Below are 20,649 nucleotides of genomic sequence, written 5' to 3'. Positions count from 1 at the left end.
TCACTGTACATATGCAGATAAAATGCATATTTTATTGTTACAAAAGTAAGCAATAATCACTATTAATATTTTGATATTTAGAACATATTATTCTAAATATTTTCTTACAAATTTTTTGCTTTATAAATATGGACTCATGCTTAATACTGATTTAAAACTGAGTTATTCACTTAACATGCTTTAAATATTTAACATGTAATTTAATATGTTTACATTACAGTATTCTCAATAGATATACAGTATTCCTTGATATGATTGTGTCTGAATTTTCTAGTTAACTGCCTATAGTTAGATACTTAGGGTCTTTTTTTTTCTTGTTATTTGCTATTAAAGTAACGGTGCAATGAACATGTTTTTAGTTCAAAACTTTGCAAAAAAATATGTCTGCCGAATTAGAACTCCTAGAAGTTGGAAACTTGAATCATACATTTATGAATACACACACATACACACACATACATCTGTATATAACAGAAATCTCCACATTGCTTTCCAGAAAGATTCTAGAAACTTTCTGTCCCACAAGTAGTATATGAGAGTTCATGTTTCTTTTGTACGCTTTCCAAAACAGTGTATCATCATTCATTTTTATCTTTATTACTTTAATCAAAGGAAAATGCTAACTTATTTTTGTTTTAATTTGCATTTCTCTGCCAATGAGATTGAACATTTTATTACGCTTGTTGGCTATGTATAGTTCTGTAAATTGAATATCCAGTCCTTAGTTTTTCTATTGGAATGCTCATACTTTAATTAATTATTTTATAAAAATGAAGTTTATTTTATATTTTTAATATTTTTCATTTGAGAAGGAAAAGCAATGATTAAAAAAGTTTCAGGGCTTCAAATGCCAATATCTATTAAAATACAAGTTTTGGATTAAATTATTCTTAGAGCCTCTTCTTCTATTCAAATATTAACTCTTAGGAATTATACTAAAATTTTTAAAGCATGATTTTTCAATTTTGGTGATTTATTTTAAAGTAAACTATGTACATGTTGTACCAAATATTCCAGTAAGTGAACATGCCTCACTTCCAATTATTTTTACCTTCTTCCCATCATTTTATCCAGGAAAAAGACAGGATCTTGGCTTTCCTTAGGCTTTTTAAATGGAATGGTATAGTGCCATAACTTCCACTTAGATTTAATAATACCTTCCTAGGAGATTTTGTCCAGATATAAAACAAATAATGTGATTTTTGGTAATCTATTTTGGAAGCACTCTCACAATCACATTAACATTTTACAGGCATAAGAGGCAAAACCTAAAGGGAAAAACCAGGTTTCTATCAAGTCTCATATTGTAGGCTGAGTAAGTAGCTTAAATTGTGTGTGTTTTATGATTTCAGATGGAAATTTACTGAGTACCTCATACAGAGAAAGGAATAAATAAGGAGTTACTTTCCTTTTTTCTCATCTGAGATGATAGTTTCCTTATCTATTTTCTGTAAATTATGATTTTTAATTTGCATGTTGTCATGCAGCCAGTTTATGTGCCATAACACATACGCTCAACTTGACCCACCAGTTTTTACCATGAGCCACTGCTATATGATTTGCTTTCAAAACCCTTAGTTCATGCTCTCTTTGGTACTATACAGCCCCAAGTGCTGCTGCTACCCTAGACCAAGCCATCACCACATAAAGTGCTGAGGACAAGGAGAGAATTCCATGGTTGTGAATTTACCAGAAGTGCTGGCTTCCCAGGGGGCTGGCAGGAGGTACAAAACAGTTAACAACCTGTTGGTGGGCTTACTTTGACCAATGATAGACAAGAGAGAAACTGCTCATGCTTCCTATCCAGCCATCCTCTGTGAGCCACAGCAGTTCAATTAGCTTCTCTAGTGATACCCTACCAAGGCCAAGCAAGCTCTGGCTTTGTTCTAAACTTGGGGCCAGTTCAATAATATGTCATCATTATTTGATTTATTTTCCTCCCTGGCTCATTTTCCTTGTTCCCTCACTCTTGCTTTCCTGGGCTTGCACCCCAAATGCATTAACTTGAAAGCCTGACTCAGTCTCTTGTTTTCCAGGAACTGGACTGACATGTATTAATGGTTCCAACAGTTATAGGAAATATATGATTATTAATCTTATAAAATAAAAAAAATTATCTAAGTACTACATGGAAACTGGGTCCAGTTTTCAGAGAGAATTTTGACCCACTATGAGTTCCACCAACATTGCTACATAAGTGAATTTACTTTTTCATTTATGGAAAGTAGAATAATTGTTCTCTTTATTCCCCAAACTACCCCTCTCTCCATTTTCCAACTTCATTCTCACTCCTGGAGTTTGAGGGAATGGGGCTCAAAATGACTTAAACTTGGAACCATTTGATTACATGACTTTAAAAAGTTATTAAACAGTTAAAAATTATTTGACAACAGAAGTTGTTGAACCAGTAATACTAAGAAACTAATATGGATAAAAATTCAATGATACGTTTATTAAGATGATGATCTAGAAGCAAAATATGTAGTGAAAGCATTACAGGGAATATCAAGTTAAAAATATAAAGGTTATTCTCGTTCAGACCAGTACATCCCATTTACCAGGCAAAAAACGGTAAGTTGTTTACCAGCAAAAAGTATTTTGTTGCTGAGGCATTAATTCATCAAAACCTTTCAAGACCACACCATGTGAACACTGACCTGTGAACAGGTACCAGAGGTTGTTTGGCTCCAGTGTTTCCACCTCACCCCTGCGGGTCGTCTTTCTGTGTCGAATTTTATAGCCGGTAATAAATCCATTTTGTGTTCCTGGTGGAGGAGGCAGCCAGCTTACTTTGATACTCTGTAAAATAACAGATGTAAATTAAAAGATTGGAGAAAGGAAGGACAACAGGATAGGGTCAAAGAATTGACACAAACATAAGTGCAAATAAGGCAGAGATGCAAGAAGTGTTAGGGATTACCCCTTAGAACCAAATTAAATCCATTCTTACAACTATATGTCTGATTTTGACAAATTTACACAATTCATTTGGTTGATTACATGCATTATCATCTCTCCTTCGTAAATGCCACTAAAATGACAGTAAAATATTCTAAATGGTATAAACCCATAAGGAATAGATAATAGGACTCTAGTGGATGAGAGAGGTTAACAAATTTTTTGAAGGTGCAAAAGAGGAAAAGTATGATTGAGCCAAAGGAGAGAGATGAAACCTAAATACCTCCTTAAGAGATATTAATGAAAACAACGTGATTGGCATGACCAAATTCAGGGAAGACTAGAAATTGTTACTTCCTAAATACCTTACAAAGCAGGACAGTTATGTTTCTGAGACAGAAGATGGATTGAAAGTCCTACCACATTCTGCAAAACTAGTCTGCTAACACTCCCTGATCTTGGAGTAGCTGGAAGCTTCATTCTCTAGGGATATTGAAACAGAAGCCACAGATTCAGGGACACCAGGCACAGGAGAGAATAGAGATGAGGGCAAGAGTTGTTAAGTCAATGACATAAGATACTCAAGTCTTCTTCCTTCATCTGATACCCAGAGCAATGGCAACCAGGTGTACAATTCCCAGCCAGAATATCAGATAATTGTTCTCTAGACAAAATTTAAAAGAATAAGAGAAAAAACAGATAGGCTCCTGATCAATCCCCCAACAGTGAGGAGACCACTTTATAACCTCCACTCATGCACTACAGTTTGCACTTCATAATCACCTTTTTAGTACTGCATTTTTATGTAAACTGGTAATTTAAGACTATCAAACACTGAAAACAAAGCCTTTGGCATAACATACAGAGAGAAAAACACATAAGAGCATAATGGCACTTGAAGGAAACAGCATTAGTGTAAGGAAAAAGGATCCAAAGAACTGTCATTAATACCCTAATAATCAAAGAGAAGATACTGCATCCATAAATAGGATAAAATACAAGAAAAATAAAAGATTTTTAAAAAGCTTACAACATTTATAATTTGGTTGCACAAATTAAATATTCAATAGATAGATTAGAAGATAAATTAATAGACATCTTTCAAAATTCATTGGGGAAAAATGATAATCAAAGGAAATTGGAGAGAAAAGATAAGAAATCAGAGGTTTAATCCATAATTTCTGACACCCAAATAGTAAGATGAGAGAATGAAGGAACAGGAAAAATAAAAGGCAGTAAATTAGAAAAAACAAAGCAAACCAAAACAAAAAAAATCCTCCTCCCCAATAAAAACTTTGCAGAACTGGAAGACTTGAGAGCCCATTCTGAAAGGGATTATGGAATATCTAAAACACTAGAGCCTCACGAGGGAGGGAAGATCCAAAAGCTTCCAGAATGAAGAAAAAAAAAAAAAAAAGAAGAAGAAGAAAAGGGGTACATAAAACATAATCAGGAATAAGAATAGCACCAGATTTCTCAAAAACATTTAATGTTTGAAAACATTTAAACCTAGAATTCCATGTCAAGCCAAATAAATTATGATGTATGAGGAAACTATAACACAAGCATAAGGACATACACTTGCATAAGTAAAAGTATAGGGATATTTCAGATATGAGTGGCCTCAAATATATCCATCTGTGTACCCTTTATCAGGAGGTTGATGATGGTATGCTCAAGGAAAATGAGAGTGCAAACTAAGGAAGAAAGAGATGTGAAATCCAACAGAGATCCAAATCAGAAAGAGAAATACGGAATTCTCAGAAGATAGTGAAGAAAATAGCAATATGATATAAGATTGGATTTGATAAGACACCAGACTCAAAAAAGTACATACTGCATAATTCCATTGATATGAGAAATTCAAGAATAGATAAAACTAATCTACAGTAATACAAATCAGAAAAGTAGTTGCCTATGCAACTTCACTGGAGGATTGATTGGATATGGGTACAAAGAGACTTTTTGGGGTAATAAAACTGCATCTTAGTTCATGTCTGTTACATGGGTGGATACAATTGTCAAAACACATTGCTATGGGCTGAATTTTGCCCCCTGCCCTCCAAAACCCCAAATTCATATATTGATATCCTAATCCCCAGTACTTCAGAATGTGATTGAGGGCTTTAAAATAGGCAATGAAGGTTAGATGAGGTCATTAGTGTGGGCGCTACGCCAATATGACTGGTATCATTGTAAGAAAAGGAGATTAGAACAGACACATACTGAGGAAGACCATGTGAAGACACTGGAGGAAGACAGCCATCTATAAGTCAAGGAGAGAAAACTCAGAAAAAACAACTCTGCCAACACCTTGATTTTGGACTTCTAGCCTTCAGAACTGTGAGAGAATAAATACCCAGTCTGTGGAATGTGTTATGACAGCCCTAACAAGCTGATACACTCATGGAACTGAACACTTGAGATTTCTACATTTCACTTCAAGTACTGGATTGGCCAAATTTTAAGTAATAATTTTTTCATTTTCACCAAAAACTTTATTGAACAACATATTCACTAACTGAATGAACTTTTGGACCAACCCAATAATTACACCTTGACCAAAGAAAAAGAATGAATAGAAGGAAAGTGAGGAAGAGGAGAAGGAAGGGAAAAGGAAGAAGATTGGGGGAGGGAAATCGGATGGATGTGTGCCAGAGTGCTGCATCCTGACATAACAATAGGTCAGTAAATGATTTGTAAAACTGGTGAATTAGAGTTAGGGAATTAAGGGACATTGAAAGCACATTACGGAGAAACATAAAGGTACATTCCAGAAAAGAAATAACAACTAAAAGTGATGGATATGGGAGTCCAAAGGGAATGAGAACAGGTTTGGAGAGGGACAGGTTTTTGTTATAAGCCTAACTGGTACTATTTAACTTAAAAAATATATACATGTATGATAATACTATATACATGAATGATAATACTTTGATGAAATTTTACATTCATTTTTAAAAAATAAACACACAGAGTTGTTGTTTTGAGAACAATTGAGAAATAAATGACTGTCAGAAAGAGGCTGAACACAATGTCAAGGAATGGACTTCTGAACTCTTAGCCCACAACCCAAGGCCACTGTGACATTGTTTCAATTCAATTATGTGGGGGTAGCAGAGGCAGAGCAGTGTTCGCCAGGGAGATGGGGTTTTGAGACCCTTCTTCCAGATCTGCTACAAATTAGCTAGCTCTCTATAAATGATTAAATTTCTGTAAAATGATTTAAGAAATCATCGAAAGGCACAGTTATTTGCTCAGCATTTTAAAAAATTTCAAAGAACGTGCCAACTCTAGTCAATTCTCATCATTTACAGTAGTTATTTTCTGTAAAGGCACTGTAAACACTGAATTTGGGAATATTGTAATATTGTTCCTAGGGAAAATACAGGTTTAGGTTCTTGTGAGACTTTGGTCACAACATTTTTGTCAATTCATCAATACATCACCTTGTTTTATACATGTTCCTGTTTAAAGGCACCTTACTTAATATCATCGTTGATTCATTAACATTGAACTCATGGCCAACCGTACTATAATGCATGTCTGAATGGACTTTATTTAATATATGTATTTCTCCTTAAGGTACATCACAGTTTTTTTGCACTTAGGAGGAACACGAGACAACACTTGAGCTCTACACTTGGGGACCATTTTAAACAGTAAAATCGCCAACAGAAAGCAAAAAAAAAAAAGGGGGGGCAAAAAATGTGGTATTTTATTTGGGCATTTATTTGACCACAAAAGGGACACTTGGTTACAATATGAGAACTGAAACAAGAAAACAGAGCATCTCCTTGTTCAGCCTCAGCTGCGAACATGTGCTGCTGCAGACTCAAAGTTTTCACTGTTCCACACGTGCACAAGTCTGCAAATGACTGTAAAGATACTGTGGGTATTGAATTTGGGACACAAATAAATTTTAGCAGGTAGGTGAATTTGCACGTATAGACTCTACAAATAATAAGGATCAAATATAATTATATAATAAACATAGTTTAATAATTTTAGAGGAACTTAGCTAAATAAAATTAATCTGATTATTTAAGTTGTTAGAATAGACTTGAAAGAGTATGGCACTGCTGGGATCATTTGCTTCACCCCCATTGCCCTTTAAATGTGAGGAGCTAAGTACCACTGTATTAATACTTGTTAACGCTTTTTTTTTGCATTTACCCTAGACCTGGAAATGGTCTAGGCACCTCACCTATCTATGTGAGCTATGATTTTACCCTCACAGTGACCCAGTGAGTTAAGTCTGTCTTTATGCCCTTTGTACAATCATGTCAATGGGGACATAGAATGGTAAAGTAACTTGAAACCATGTGGCAGTAAGTGATAGAGGCAGGACATGAACTGAGATAATTCCAGTTTGAAGCTGGCATCCTTTCCTATTTAACGTTGCCTCTCATGGGAGCTCCAAAGGCTGAGAGTCTAATTCATTCAGTTATTATTCATTCAAAATATATTAACTATATCTCTGCTGTGTTGCAAGCACTGTCTTTGGGACTATGGAAACACTCAAATGAATCATGATAGTACATTCATTCTGGCTGAGGAAACAGAGACATAAACTCATAATGAAAACAAACTGCTAAATGCTAGAATAGATAATCCCAGAAGATACAGTGGAAATATAATAGAGGGAGAGATTAATTCTGTGTCATGTGGTCAAAAAAGATTTGACAAGGAGCCCATCCTTCAAGTGTGAATAGGACTTCAAGGAGGGGATAAATAAGATATTTAAGACAGGGTAAATATCAAGAGCAAGTTCAAGGTGTCATGACAGTGTAGAGCCTCTTTAAGTAAAGGTCAAGTAATTGCGCAGTGGCTACAGTAAATGGGACACGTAGGACAACGTAATGTGAAGCCAGATGGAAAAAAAAATCAGTATTTTTAGGCCATGCTAAGGAAACATATGGTTAGCTCAATGTGCTCATTTAAGAGAGACAAACTAATGAATAAAATAACAATACACTGTACTCGGCACCCAAAGAATGCACAGCCTTAAATATGCATGCACTCACATGCACACACACATACATACACCTCATCTCCCCCCTCCACACATGCACATACATGCACATGCGTGGATGTGTTCTTTGCTCTTAAGTGTTTAGACACTAGTAAAGAAAACCAGATTGAATGACTACCTTATATTTATACTCCACTATACATCTTATTTTTAGTTTTCAATGCTTCAAGATGGTCATGGTCGATATTTTCACCATTTTACAATTTTATAAAGGAGGTAACTGAGGCACAGAGTTAAATGAATTTGCAGAAGTCACCTTGTATCATCACAGGGCGATTATCAGACTACTGAGTCTAATGTCCTTTTTATTATTTCATACTAAAATAAATAATCATAGAGCAACTACTTGGAAATTCTGTTCACCTAAATTCTCCTATCAAAATATTCTTAAAACTGAATTTAAGTAATTAGTTTTTAATACATCCAATAGGCCTTCCCATTAGTAGCCCTTGGCAAATCAAAAAGGGTCATTTTCTAAGGACTACAAGCTTGTTTTTTCAAAGACAATTTTAAATTTAAAGAAAAATGAAGGTCTTAGACCAAGAGGCAAAACCTTATGAATTAATGGTTTGCTATAACTTTGCTGAGTGACCTCTCATGTCTTATAAATGACCTCAATCTCAATGCACATATTGAAAATGGGAGAATAACTGTGCTTAGTATGTCTACCAAATGATTGTAAATCACTTGATAAGCCTGGAGATTTTAATTGTATTAATGATTATATGAACAACTACTTAGTTTTTGACAGATAATAATTTTTCTTTATCATATTTGAGGACTTCCAGTGATTGCATAAATTATTCCCACATGACCAATACCTTAATTTCAATGCCTGGCAGCAATTAATGAATAGAATCAGGTACATGCCCTGCATGCCTGGAGGTAAACCCCTCAATGGTTATTATTCATTTTTGGAAGTAATTTCATCATTTTTATTCATCTTCATATGTGGGTAGCAGCTAAATTTATTAGCATCTTTTATGCTTTCTCATTGATTTCAAGCAGTCAGAAGCAGATTGCAAAGATCAAATAGATTCTGTGCAGGTTCTTCTGCAGATGATATGGCAGGATGTCCCAAATGATACTGTACTTTGAAATTAAATGAAAGTGTTCAGTAACTTTTTCTTATTCAGTGGTATAATGTATCTTATTTTCTCTATGAGACTTACACTGTCAGTGCTCAGTGGCTCCAATTCTATTGCCCATCCCCTCACCAAGCCACCTAAAGCTGTCACAACCCAGTTTTCATGGGCAAGCCTGGTAATGATTTTTATTAAAAGTACTTAACACATGTCCTTGACTTTTGAAAAATCAATTCTAGTAGCTGTGACTTGACTGTTGGCCCTTTCATTACTTGAGAGCGAGAAAGTAATCCTTTTCCAGTGTTGGAGTGTTTTATCTTGAATCAAGGATTAATTTCATTTTTTTTTTCAGATTTGGCAAAAAAGAAGAACTGCAAAACTTAACTTCTCCAAATCCCTCCATCCCCTCTTTGGTTGCCACAAAAATGAATTGGCTTAAAAATAAGCATGGTGGAGAGCAGTTAGGTTTATTGAGAAAGGATCTCGTTGGACATTATTCCCTAACTGTCTGAGATAACCCTATCCAATTTGGTGATGTGGTATTATCCTTCTCATGGGCTACATTAATCCACTCCTTAATTCTTCCTTCACTCTAGATGTGCATAAATAATAACTAAGAAAACAGAAGAAAAACATTAATAAGCTCACTACCCCACCCTCATTTTTTTTTCACAAGCCACGTTTCATAAACTTCTGTTTTCAGTTCCACATATCACATTGCACCCTTACATCTTGCCTTATGCTCTCTAGGGTGAATTGCAGGGGAAGACCAGCCCCTCTTAAAACATTCAGTTACCATAGTAGAGAGTCTTTTTTAAATTTTTTTCCCCCAATTGAGTAATTATTTATTGAGGATCTGCTTAGTGGGTCAACAACAAAAAGACACATTGTAAACCAAAGTTAATATAAGATTTCAGTCATCAAATGCCTATTTCATGAAGGATACTGTACAAGGGTGGGTATACAATGATGGATAAGACAAATTGACAGTTCTTAAGGATCCCAGTCTGATGAAGATTGGACAAGGAGTCTGGCCTCAAGGTGGGCATGGCTAAGAGCACAGATGGATCAAGAGCTCTATTTCTTGGAAATGCGTGTGATACACCAAGGATGATAAAAAGGCTACAAAGCAAGAATTTCTGCTGAGACTTTGAAAAGTCTAAGTGACAAGTTTGGCATAAGGCCTTAATCACCAGGATATAGTCTAGATTTGAGCTGATAATGAATATCTTTTAGAGTTTTGAGAAGAGGAGTCATATTGATTGAGGACATATGTTTTGACACCATACAATCACTAAGCAGCTGATAATGCATTATAATTTTTGAGAGTAAAGTACCATTACTCTTGTTTTACATAAGAGATTAAGAAGCCTGCCTAAGGACTTATAACTAAAGTGTGACAAAGCCAAGATCTGAACTCCGTTCTATATTAAATCCAAACCCAGAGTTTTTGAGCATTTATATTGGAGTGCTTTCAGCAAAGCTGTGGTCTCAGAATCTCCTGGCAGTCTACCATCTACCTTTTCAATAGGTTTAATGCCCTGGGAGAGCCTTTTTTTTTCCCCCCAGCGATTTTATCTAGATAGCATTCCCAAAGAAGGGAATTGGAGGGCACCATTTGAAAGAAGATCCTTGCAGCAAATAAGAACACCTTGGTTGAAATACAGCAGAAATCAAAGGATCTTGACAGTTAACTGAAAGTCAGTTTTAGACTCTACCCCTTATTTCTCTTCTGTATTTATGGGAACTTGTTGAATCTCATGTGAACTTCCTTGAAGAATGAAATATGCTTTCAGTACCCATGAGGCTCTACAGATTTTATTAAAAAGAGCTCATCAGCACTTCTAAAAAACCTGTTTTCATTGTGTCCCCCATGCATTCCCTTATTTACATTCCCTCTGCCACTGCCCTAATTCAGAACATAATTTACCATCACCCAGAATACAGCCATAGCTAAGTAATTGATCCTCATGCCTCCAGTGTCACACTGCTCACACCCATGTCAGTCATCTTCCTTATCAGTGAATGAGTCACTAAAGCTCTCTGAGCCCAAGTTTTCTCATATGCATTATGAACTAATAACAGGGCCAACCTCAAAGGCTCGTGGTACAGATTATGAAAGTCAGTGTGAACACGCTTAGAAGTTCCATCAGAGTGCTGGTGCACAAAAATCATGCAGTAAATTGTAAATATCAATACTTTAAGGGAGGAAAGAGGAAAAGAAAAAGAGAGGGCAAGAGAGCAAGAGATTAAGAGATAAAGAAGCAGAGAATAAAGAAAGGCAAAAGGAAACAAGGGTAGGAAGGAGAATCAAGAAATACCATGTACAGTAACAATGCTTAGAATGTGGACTACTTATTTGTGTGCTGACTCAACAATTTTTCTTCTGGAAATCAAAAGGGGCACTGAGAGGGATACATTACTTAGCAACGGTTTTTAAACTCCTTTTATTCCATGAATATTTATTGAGAAATTTACTCTGTAAAATATTAGTCAAATTTCTTGTTGTAGCCAATAGAACCTTTAGGTGTGGGTGGTAGAGACCTTGGAAAAGGGTGGAGACTAAAGGAAGGCAGAAAAGTGAAGAGAAGCAATATCTATTTTTGGAGGTAGACTTGACAGCACTTGGTGATTTATCAACTGTCAGGTGTAAAGGAGAAAAAGTCATCAAGAATGACTCCTAGGTTTCTGGCATAAGCAACTTGGTAGATGATAATGCATTTACTGTGATAGGTTGTCTGAAAAACAATCTACTTTCAAAAAGAGTTCACTGGACCTGCTGGTAGCATCAATAATGGCAATTCACAGAGGATGTAGAAACAAAGGCTATCCATATTGATAATATTCTAGATAATATTGCGAAAGGCATTTTTCTAATTTTATCGTTTAGAGTAAATCATATCTTAATAATATCAAAATTATATAATAACATTTAATATTTAACATTTGATATGTATCCAAATACTTGGTGAATATTTCAATCGATGCTGAAAATGTCTAATTGAGTTTCAAGCTGGAATAGAAACTAATTAATAAAACAGTATTTTAAGCTCTATTATGTACATAATTGTGTGAAAAATTTCTACAAAAAGTTTTGCTTTTTTTTGTAAACCTATATACTTGATGGCTCTAACCAAGTATGGATTTGATAAAACATCAATAAGGTATTATAAAGGTGTATAAATTTTTTTCCTGCAGTTATATACTATTCTTGCAGATCTGACATATTTTTACTTTACTATCATAAAAACTCCATCTCTTGTGATAAGCAAAGTTAGATATTTGGGTAGCATACTATAATTGACATTCTTTAGTTCATGTAGGCAACTGTTATCCAAAATGACCTAAAGCCATGTAAGAAAATATTTTGTGTGACACATTTCCAGAGTGAAGTCTGCCAGTACCACATAAAGTTGAAGTTTAATATCTGTGCAATAATAAAAGTATGGTTATATACAAATTGAGTACTACTTGATTTTAAATAAAATTTTATGAACATGTCTTAAATTCAGGCAAGAACATTTCTTTGTTTTATTGAAAAAGGAAAGCTAACCTGTTGTGATCTTATATAATGATGCTGAAATAATACAAACATTTTTTCATCAATAGGTTTATTTAGTTGTAAAATAGTCTACCCTTTATCTCTGCCCTGGTGGCTTCTACTCCTCACAGCTAGTGCCAGTGGGACTGCTATCTTGAAATTAAGCTCTACTTGAACTACTTTGGAAAATTCCTGTCCCTGATTATGTAATATGCTAAGCCACACTGGGACAAATTTCTCAGGTTGCTCAACTTCAAATAAAATACTGCAAATTCATTTTGATTTGGGTCCCAGGTTTCTCTGGTGGGGATGTTGCCATGCGTTTTTGTGAATGTTCCTTTGCCTTGTTAATCTGCTTGGTTCATCCAAGACCTCCAAGGCATCCTAGACTGAGTCCTCCAGCGGATAGTGTCTCCTTTGTGAATTTGTCAGAGGTTGGCAGACTTTCCTGACAATATTTACTTGCCTCTCTGAATCTAGGCATGTTATCTGCTTTCATACTCTCAACTGCCCAAACCCACTGGCCTTGTGATTCACCACCTGAAGTGCGTCATCAGCCCTTTCTTACACCACCCATCAGGGACAACTGTCATCTACCTTTCTGTTTCTCTGGATACTGTGACCAGTCTTCCTGAAGGAACATCCCTAATCACCTTACTTACTCCTGTTTAGGGACACAACCCTCCTGACACTGGCCCTTAATGCCATACCCATTCATCCCACAGATCTGTTTTCTTCAGGGGTATATAATGGGCACATTCACAAACTATGAGAAAGGTCATCTGGAAAATGCTCCATTTCGTATAAGTTCCATTTTTATATTTCTTAGCTAAGGTAAACTGGGTTATATTTAAATTGACACTGGGAAACTGACATGCCACCACTTTACTCCTTTCATCAAATTCTGAGAGCTCAGCTTTCACAAGCCCAAGGAAAAAAGGGGAAGCTTATGACTTACTTAACCTACTTCATTTTAGAAGCACAGGGGCCTTGAACCAGTAAATTAAGGTCAAATATGTTTCCAAATCTTCACTGTGAGATCCCCAATCCATCACTGTCTAAGAAGACAAAGGGTAGCCCAATGTATACTGACAATGTAGCAGTCTGGTAGGCTAGTATTTTGCATACTTGCAAAGTAACTTTTAAAAAATATTTCTTCAGTTATTTAAATAGGAGGCTTAGAGTTCTATTAGAAGAGTGGACAATAGCTTATGGTGGCCTGGAGAGTTTTCTTGAGAGGTGTGGCTAGTTCAACACTGGTCCCAAACTTGTATGCCCATTCTGTACAATAAACACTGGTCATCTCTTTAAGACTTGACTCCAAATGTTAAATAAAGCTCAAATATCAGGCACAGGTACATGGAACTATACTGGGATCTCCTTAACTCTTATACCTAGTGCTTAGAAAATCTTATTTGATGTTCTGTCTAGCATGCAGTTTTGAATTGCTGTTTAGAGAGAGAATAGTGTTCTGCAAATAAAAGATATTCAAGAAATATAACAAGATGGATGAAGGAAGTATCCTGTTCCACCCTCAGCTTTTCACTAATTTGCTAAGTGACATTAGGAGTTGTTACCTAACTGCACCAATTGACATCAGAGGACCTTCCCTATCTACCACCTAGTTGTTGAGAGGTGAGCAATGAGAAAGGGCTTAGAAACTTGAAAACACTGCAAAATGCAAAGTTTTACTCTTATTTAAATTTTTTTTTTTTTTTTTTTTTTTTTTTTGCGGTACGCGGGCCTCTCACTGCTGTAGCCTCTCCCATTGCGGAGCACAGGCTCTGGACGCGCAGGCTCAGCAGCCATGGCTCACGGGCCCAGCATGTGGGATCTTCCCGGACCGGGGCATGAACCCGTAACCCCTGCATCGGCAGGCCGACTCTCAACCACTGCGCCACCAGGGAAGCCCTATTTAAAAATTTTAAGTTTATAATTATACTTATTACTAGCAATAGTAGTGGTAGAATGTACACCTGTTTTGGATTACACAAAAGGGCATTGAAAACTGAGCAATTTTTTAAAGAATTGAGTCATTGGGTCACTTTGGACAAACATGATTAGGTACTGAAGACATAAAAACATAAAAACATAAAAACAAATAAATGAATGAATGGTTCTCAATGAGTCTGAGTTATCTCCAAAAGCACTTCAACTGATCACAGCAACTAGATTACATTTCCCTGGGAAACAACTTTCTTTGCCACTCAAAAACCATTCAGTGGTGAAGAGGTGATTGCTTTATGTTGATTTTACCATATTCTGATGAGTGGCCCAGAGAAACAGTGCTTTCTCCATTGATTACCAAACCCTTGTTGGAGATGATTCTCAGGTATGTAACTATGTATGGTCTCAATTTCTGAAAGCAAAATAAAGAAAAATCAATCGTTTCTGTAGGTCAAGGCTTTCCTGGCCAACTAAATAAAATTAACCAAAGACTCCTAAACCAACCAACAAATCACCCACAAATGTAAAATAGAGTCCAGCCTAAAGAAAAAAGAAGAGAAAAAAAAAAAAAAAAGAGGTAGAATTGCTGTGTATCTAGCATCTTCTTTTTGTGAACTCCTGAATTTAAAATAGCATTTTTTTCATGTGATAATTTGCTATGTATACCCTAGTAGCCAGGCCTGTTCTCTTTTAGGTCCTAGAAACTGGGAATGTAATTTCTAGGCAGTATTCACATTTCAACAAAATTCCATTACAAAAAAGCAATTTGATTGTTCCCTAGAGTTCATGATAAAGCGATATTACGAGTAATACATTTCAAAATTTGTCAGTATCAATAGTCTTTATTCTCCAGTCCTACGTCATTCCTTGGAAGTGAGCTGGATGTTTAGGGAGGCTCATTAACTCTTTCATATCACTAAATCCTTTCTCACACTATTCATGTCTACTCAATAAAGCTACTAAAAGCAATAAAATAGCCTTGATGCAGGAACTAGAGTTCTGAAAGCCAGAACACAAATACATCAGGGGAGTTATCCGTAAAATTATACCCTTGAAAGGCACAAGAAAATAGACCAATATGTAACTTAAGGCAGAAAATACAGTGCTCACTTATTTCCCATTCCTTTTTTGTTTTAGAATATAGAAACCAGGATACTATTTGAGCAGTAAGTTGAATGGCGTAACTTCAGGAAAATTGATTTCACCAGATATTTAAGCACCCTGAGGCAAACAGATAAGAGTTTAAGTACTGATTTGAGCCTTATGAAAATCTTTCACGTATGAGATAAAGTGCATTTATCAAGAATCACCAGTAGGAATTCAGGGTATTGCAATAATGCACTCATGCTAAAATGATCATGATATACTAACTTGGTCTGGAAATAATGAAACTTAGTTTAAATGTTGTACATTGCTCGATAAAAGAATAAAAACCATAATTTTTACAACACCATGATTTCTAGAGTAATAAAACCAGAACCTTTAAAATTATTGTCGTAAAAACAATTTCCATCTAATGTATAATGGAAGAAATATGATTGCAAATCAGTCTCACCCTGTATAGAACAAGCCTGTTTTGCTTTTACACATATCAAAGTTTAGACATGTCCAATATTTAGGGATAAACAGCTGTGTCTATATTAAATAAGGGAATAAAACCTTAGTATGAAACATTTTTTTAAAATGCAGATGCAGCTATTTAACAGAGGCATATCTTCAAGCACACTGTCAAATTAGACCCTAAGTAATTAATCTCTGAAACCAGCGGGCTTTCAATCTCAGAGCAGTCATCTCAAAGACATGACTTACCATGTAATTACATGGGACATTACAATGTACTTATGAGGTCATTTGTTACAATGTACAGTAATTACAGAGTACTTACATAGCTATTTATGTGTCATAAAATGAAGTGAGACTAAATATTTTAATTGTGTTGGAGAAATAAGGGAAAATATTTGAGTTCCACATGTCAGGTGAGATTATAGGTCAGATTCACGTAACTCATATTAACAGCTGGTTGTCTCCAGAATCACAGGTGTTCTGTGGTGCTTTCTTATTGGAAATGAAGGTTTGAGAAATATTCCTTCCAAGGATGAAGTAAGTGGAACTGTTCTCAATTGCAGTCTTCAGGTAATACCAGAAGACAGGTCAATAATATAATTTGCTATTTACAGTTTATACCCAAACCATTAATGTCCAGGTGTCAACAGAGTTGCCAGACTAAAAACAATGAGATACACAATGTTTTCATAAATGACACACCACACCACTAGATAGAATAAGAGCAGTCCTTATGTTTTTCACTTCTGTTACTTTCGATAAATAATAGCATTTGCTTGGATTTTCAGATCCCTTCTTCTCAAATACACAGCCTAAACCATTCTCACTTTTTAAAAAAGAGAACTCTTTGAGTTAAAATTTCCAAGTTGTGTTTTTTCCAAGTTTCTTTTCCTTATCTCATTCTGTACTTGAAAATTCTTAGGTAGCCTAACGGGTGAATTATGGCAGCAGAAAGAAGAGGTTTCTGTGCTTGTTACATCTGAAACATCACTGATATATGAATAATGAGGAGAGCTGATGTAAAAAATTAAAATTAAAAATATTTTTGGATTGTTAATGATCTATTTTCTTTGGATTAATGCCTAAAGTAAATCTTACTATTATTTACATACATTACTATATCAATTTATTCATTAAACATCCTGATTGCCTGTGTTCCAGGCCTGGTGCACAAGGGCATATTCGCCTAAAACATTTTCCTTGAAGAGCATGGTCCTTTCCAGAGATAGAATCTATGATGATGTTGATAGATTGGCCTTACTAAATCTATTAAGCTAAACAGACATACCATACTATGGTCTCTTCTTCAGAAAATAAATTCTGGCTTTATATTTAGAGTTTATGCCTTAAAATTAGAATGGTCATTATTTGATGGATCATGAAATCATCTTACCCAGACTTCACTTACTCTTGCTAAGCTGCCTCCCATTCATGGTTGGAAACTATGAGATAATGTTTTGTTATGATGGTACAGACAGAATTCTCCTTTCTAAGCTTTAGACTGTTTTGAGAATTTCAACAATCATTTTTCCAAAAGAATAAATGTCAACTTTTTTTTGTCATGCAGATATTCTAGCCACCAAATTGCTATAAATATGTGAGCTAATTAATTACTGTAAAGGCTGATCAGCAGGTTGACAGTGATATCGACCACAGTCTCCTGACAAAACAGGGATTCTATCAGTGTTTAATGACTGCTACATTCCTATATAATGGTCCCCAAATTTGCCAAATTCGGATACTCAGGACCCACAGAACCATCGGCAGAATGTTTCCTGTTAATATGCAAATAAACCAATTAAAATGCATTGACTCATTCAACAGCCACTCAGGTCAATTCTGATCTACTGTACCAATTTGATTTATACATGCAGAAAGAGCAGGTCCATTTTCCACTAAAGTTCAGAGAAGCTACTCAGAGAGTTGTTGAGAACATAGTCTCAATAACTCATTCCAATTTAAGACCAGTAAGAGGTAGTTTACTTTTGAAAAAAATTATGGGTAACTGTCAATACTTCAATCAGTATTTCAATTAGATATGCAATCATTATGTGTATAATTGATTAACAATTAACAGCACCTGTAGCTGGCTATAATTTAAATTACTCATTACATTATGGCTGATTAGTTAAAATGATGTCTGCATGAGAACTACTGGATTATAAAGAAAATGATAAAACAATTCCAGAATAATTAGTCTATTAGAATTGGGATTAAGACAAATTCAGTAAAATATTTCTAAAAATTTTTTATTTTAAACAATGTTAATGGATTTTCCTTAAGCTATACAACATGGAGAGAAGCTGACCAATGATCATTTCAATGTAATTAATCTACCGTTTTCCTGGAAGATGAGGAAGTAGTTCCGAATAAGCCACTGTCCATCAGAACAATAGGCATGAAAAAGGAGATCCTAGGTAACAATAGAGCCCCATTTCTAATCTGCTTTATAAATATGCATGTTTTAGAAATGGAAAGGTTCTTTGATCTTTTATCACAAATATAACAGTCTGGTAAATAATCATTTTCATAAGAGATATTAAGTTCTCTTTTTTAGGCACAATGTGAACCTGAATAATGGTTTTACACACAGTTTTGTAAAAGAGAGAAAATTAGTTTTTAACAACAATACCTTAAAATTAGGCCATAGTAGCAAACATTCTGGTGTGCAAACTACTATGTGTTTTCATTTGGTATTCCGAGAAGAGCTTGTAGTAAATTAGGTACTAGTATTAGAACGAATAATTCTTCCAAATTAAAAAATATATATTCTGCACAGTTTCATATATAACAACATATTTTTTGAGGATTTAGGACCTCACACAATTGATTGAGGCATGAGATAAAGTAACATTTTTACAATGATTTTTGGTATAAATGAAATATTGTACAAATGACTAGTATTTACTTCTGTTTGAAACTCTTCATTATAAAAATATTCAAACAAATACATATTTAGAATAGTATAAGACACCACTTCACAATCACCAGGATAGCTATGATCAAAAGACAATAACAACACTGTGAGAATGTGGAGGAATTAGAACCTTCATACACTGTTGGGAAGAATGTAAACTGGTGCAGCTGCTTTGAAAAATAGTCTATCAATGCCTCAAAAGACTAAAAATAGAATTAAATATGACCCAGCGACTTCTTCCTAGGTATTCTCAAAGAGAACCGAACACATATATTCACACAAAAACTTATATATGTTTATATATAAGTTATAAATGTTCTGCAGTTTATATATATGTTTATATATGTTATAAATGTTATTAATGTTCATAACAGCATTATTCATAATAGTGAAAGACAGTGGAAACAACTCAAATGCCCACCATCTGATGAATGGATAAATAAAATGTGGCATGCCCATACAATGGAATATTATTTGACTATGAAAAGAAATGAAGTACTAATACATGCTATACCATGGATGAATACTGAAAATATTATGCTAACTGAAAGAAGTCACTCTTGAAAGATGACACAGTGTATAGTTCCATTTATGCAAAATATGCAGAACAGGGAAATGGTAGAGACAGAAAGCAGACTAGAGATTCTTTCTGGCTGATGCAGGGACAGTTTAAGAGGAAAATGAGGGGGCAACTGCTAAAGTATACAGATTTCCTTTAGGGGACATAAAATAAGACAATTAATTGTGGTGATGGCTTCAAATTTATTTTATTCTTTAAAATTTTTTAATTTTATTTTATTATTTTTTTTATACAGCACGTTCTTTTTTTTTTTTTTTTGCAGTATGTGGGCCTCTCACTGTTGTGGCCCCTCCCGCTGTGGAGCACAGGCTCCGGACGCACAGGCTCAGCGGCCATGGCTCACGGGCCCAGCCGCTCTGCGGCATGTGGGATCCTCCCAGACCGGGGCACGAACCTGCGTCCCCTGCATCGGCAGGCGGACTCTCAACCACTGCGCCACCAGGGAAGCCCCAGCACGTTCTTATTAGTCATCAATTTTATACACAACAGTGTATACACGTCAATCCCAATCGCCCAATTTATCACACCACCATCCCCACCCCACTGCGGCTTTCCCCCTTGGTGTCCATATGTTTGCTCTCTACATCTGTGTCTCAACTTCTGGCCTGCAAACTGGTACATCTGTACCACTTTTTTAGGTTCCACATACATGTGTTAATATACGATATTTGTTTTTCTCTGACTTACTTCACTCTGTATGACACTCTCTAGATCCATCCACGTCCCAGCAAATGACCCAATTTCGTTACTTTTTATGGCTGAGTAATATTCCATTGTATATATGTACCACTTCTTCTTTATCCATTCGTCTGTCGATGGGCATTTAGGTTGCTTCCATGAACTGGCTACTGTAAATAGTGCTGCAGTGAACACCGGGGTGCACGTGTCTTTTTGATTTATGGTTTTCTCTAGGTATATGCCCAGAAGTGGGATTGCTGGATCAAATGGTAACTCTATTTTTAGTGTTTCAAGGAACCTCCATACTGTTTTACGTAGTGGCTTTATCAATTTATATTCCCACCAACAGTGCAGGAGGGTTCCCTTTTCTCCACACCCTCTCCAGCATTTGCTGTTTGTAGATTT

The 20,649-nt window shown here is 35.4% G+C and overlaps 1 protein-coding gene across 1 annotated transcript in view; it reads right to left on the bottom strand.

The window, feature by feature from the left end:
• Positions 1-20,649, bottom strand: part of DCC (DCC netrin 1 receptor) — a gene marked incomplete at both ends in the record, with an annotated part of 1,188,726 nt that overhangs the window by 228,454 nt on the left and 939,623 nt on the right. Inside the window, one exon of the mRNA XM_079717018.1 lies at positions 2,658-2,799. Coding sequence (XP_079573144.1) covers positions 2,658-2,799 — 142 coding nt within the window. The remainder of the gene's footprint in view (positions 1-2,657; positions 2,800-20,649) is intronic.

Source organism: Hyperoodon ampullatus, assembly GCF_949752795.1.
Source record: "Hyperoodon ampullatus genome assembly, chromosome: 13".
Taxonomy (NCBI): Eukaryota; Metazoa; Chordata; class Mammalia; order Artiodactyla; family Ziphiidae; genus Hyperoodon; species Hyperoodon ampullatus.
The sequence above is the reverse complement of the archived record's forward strand: the minus strand, read 5'-3'. Positions and strand labels throughout refer to the sequence as shown.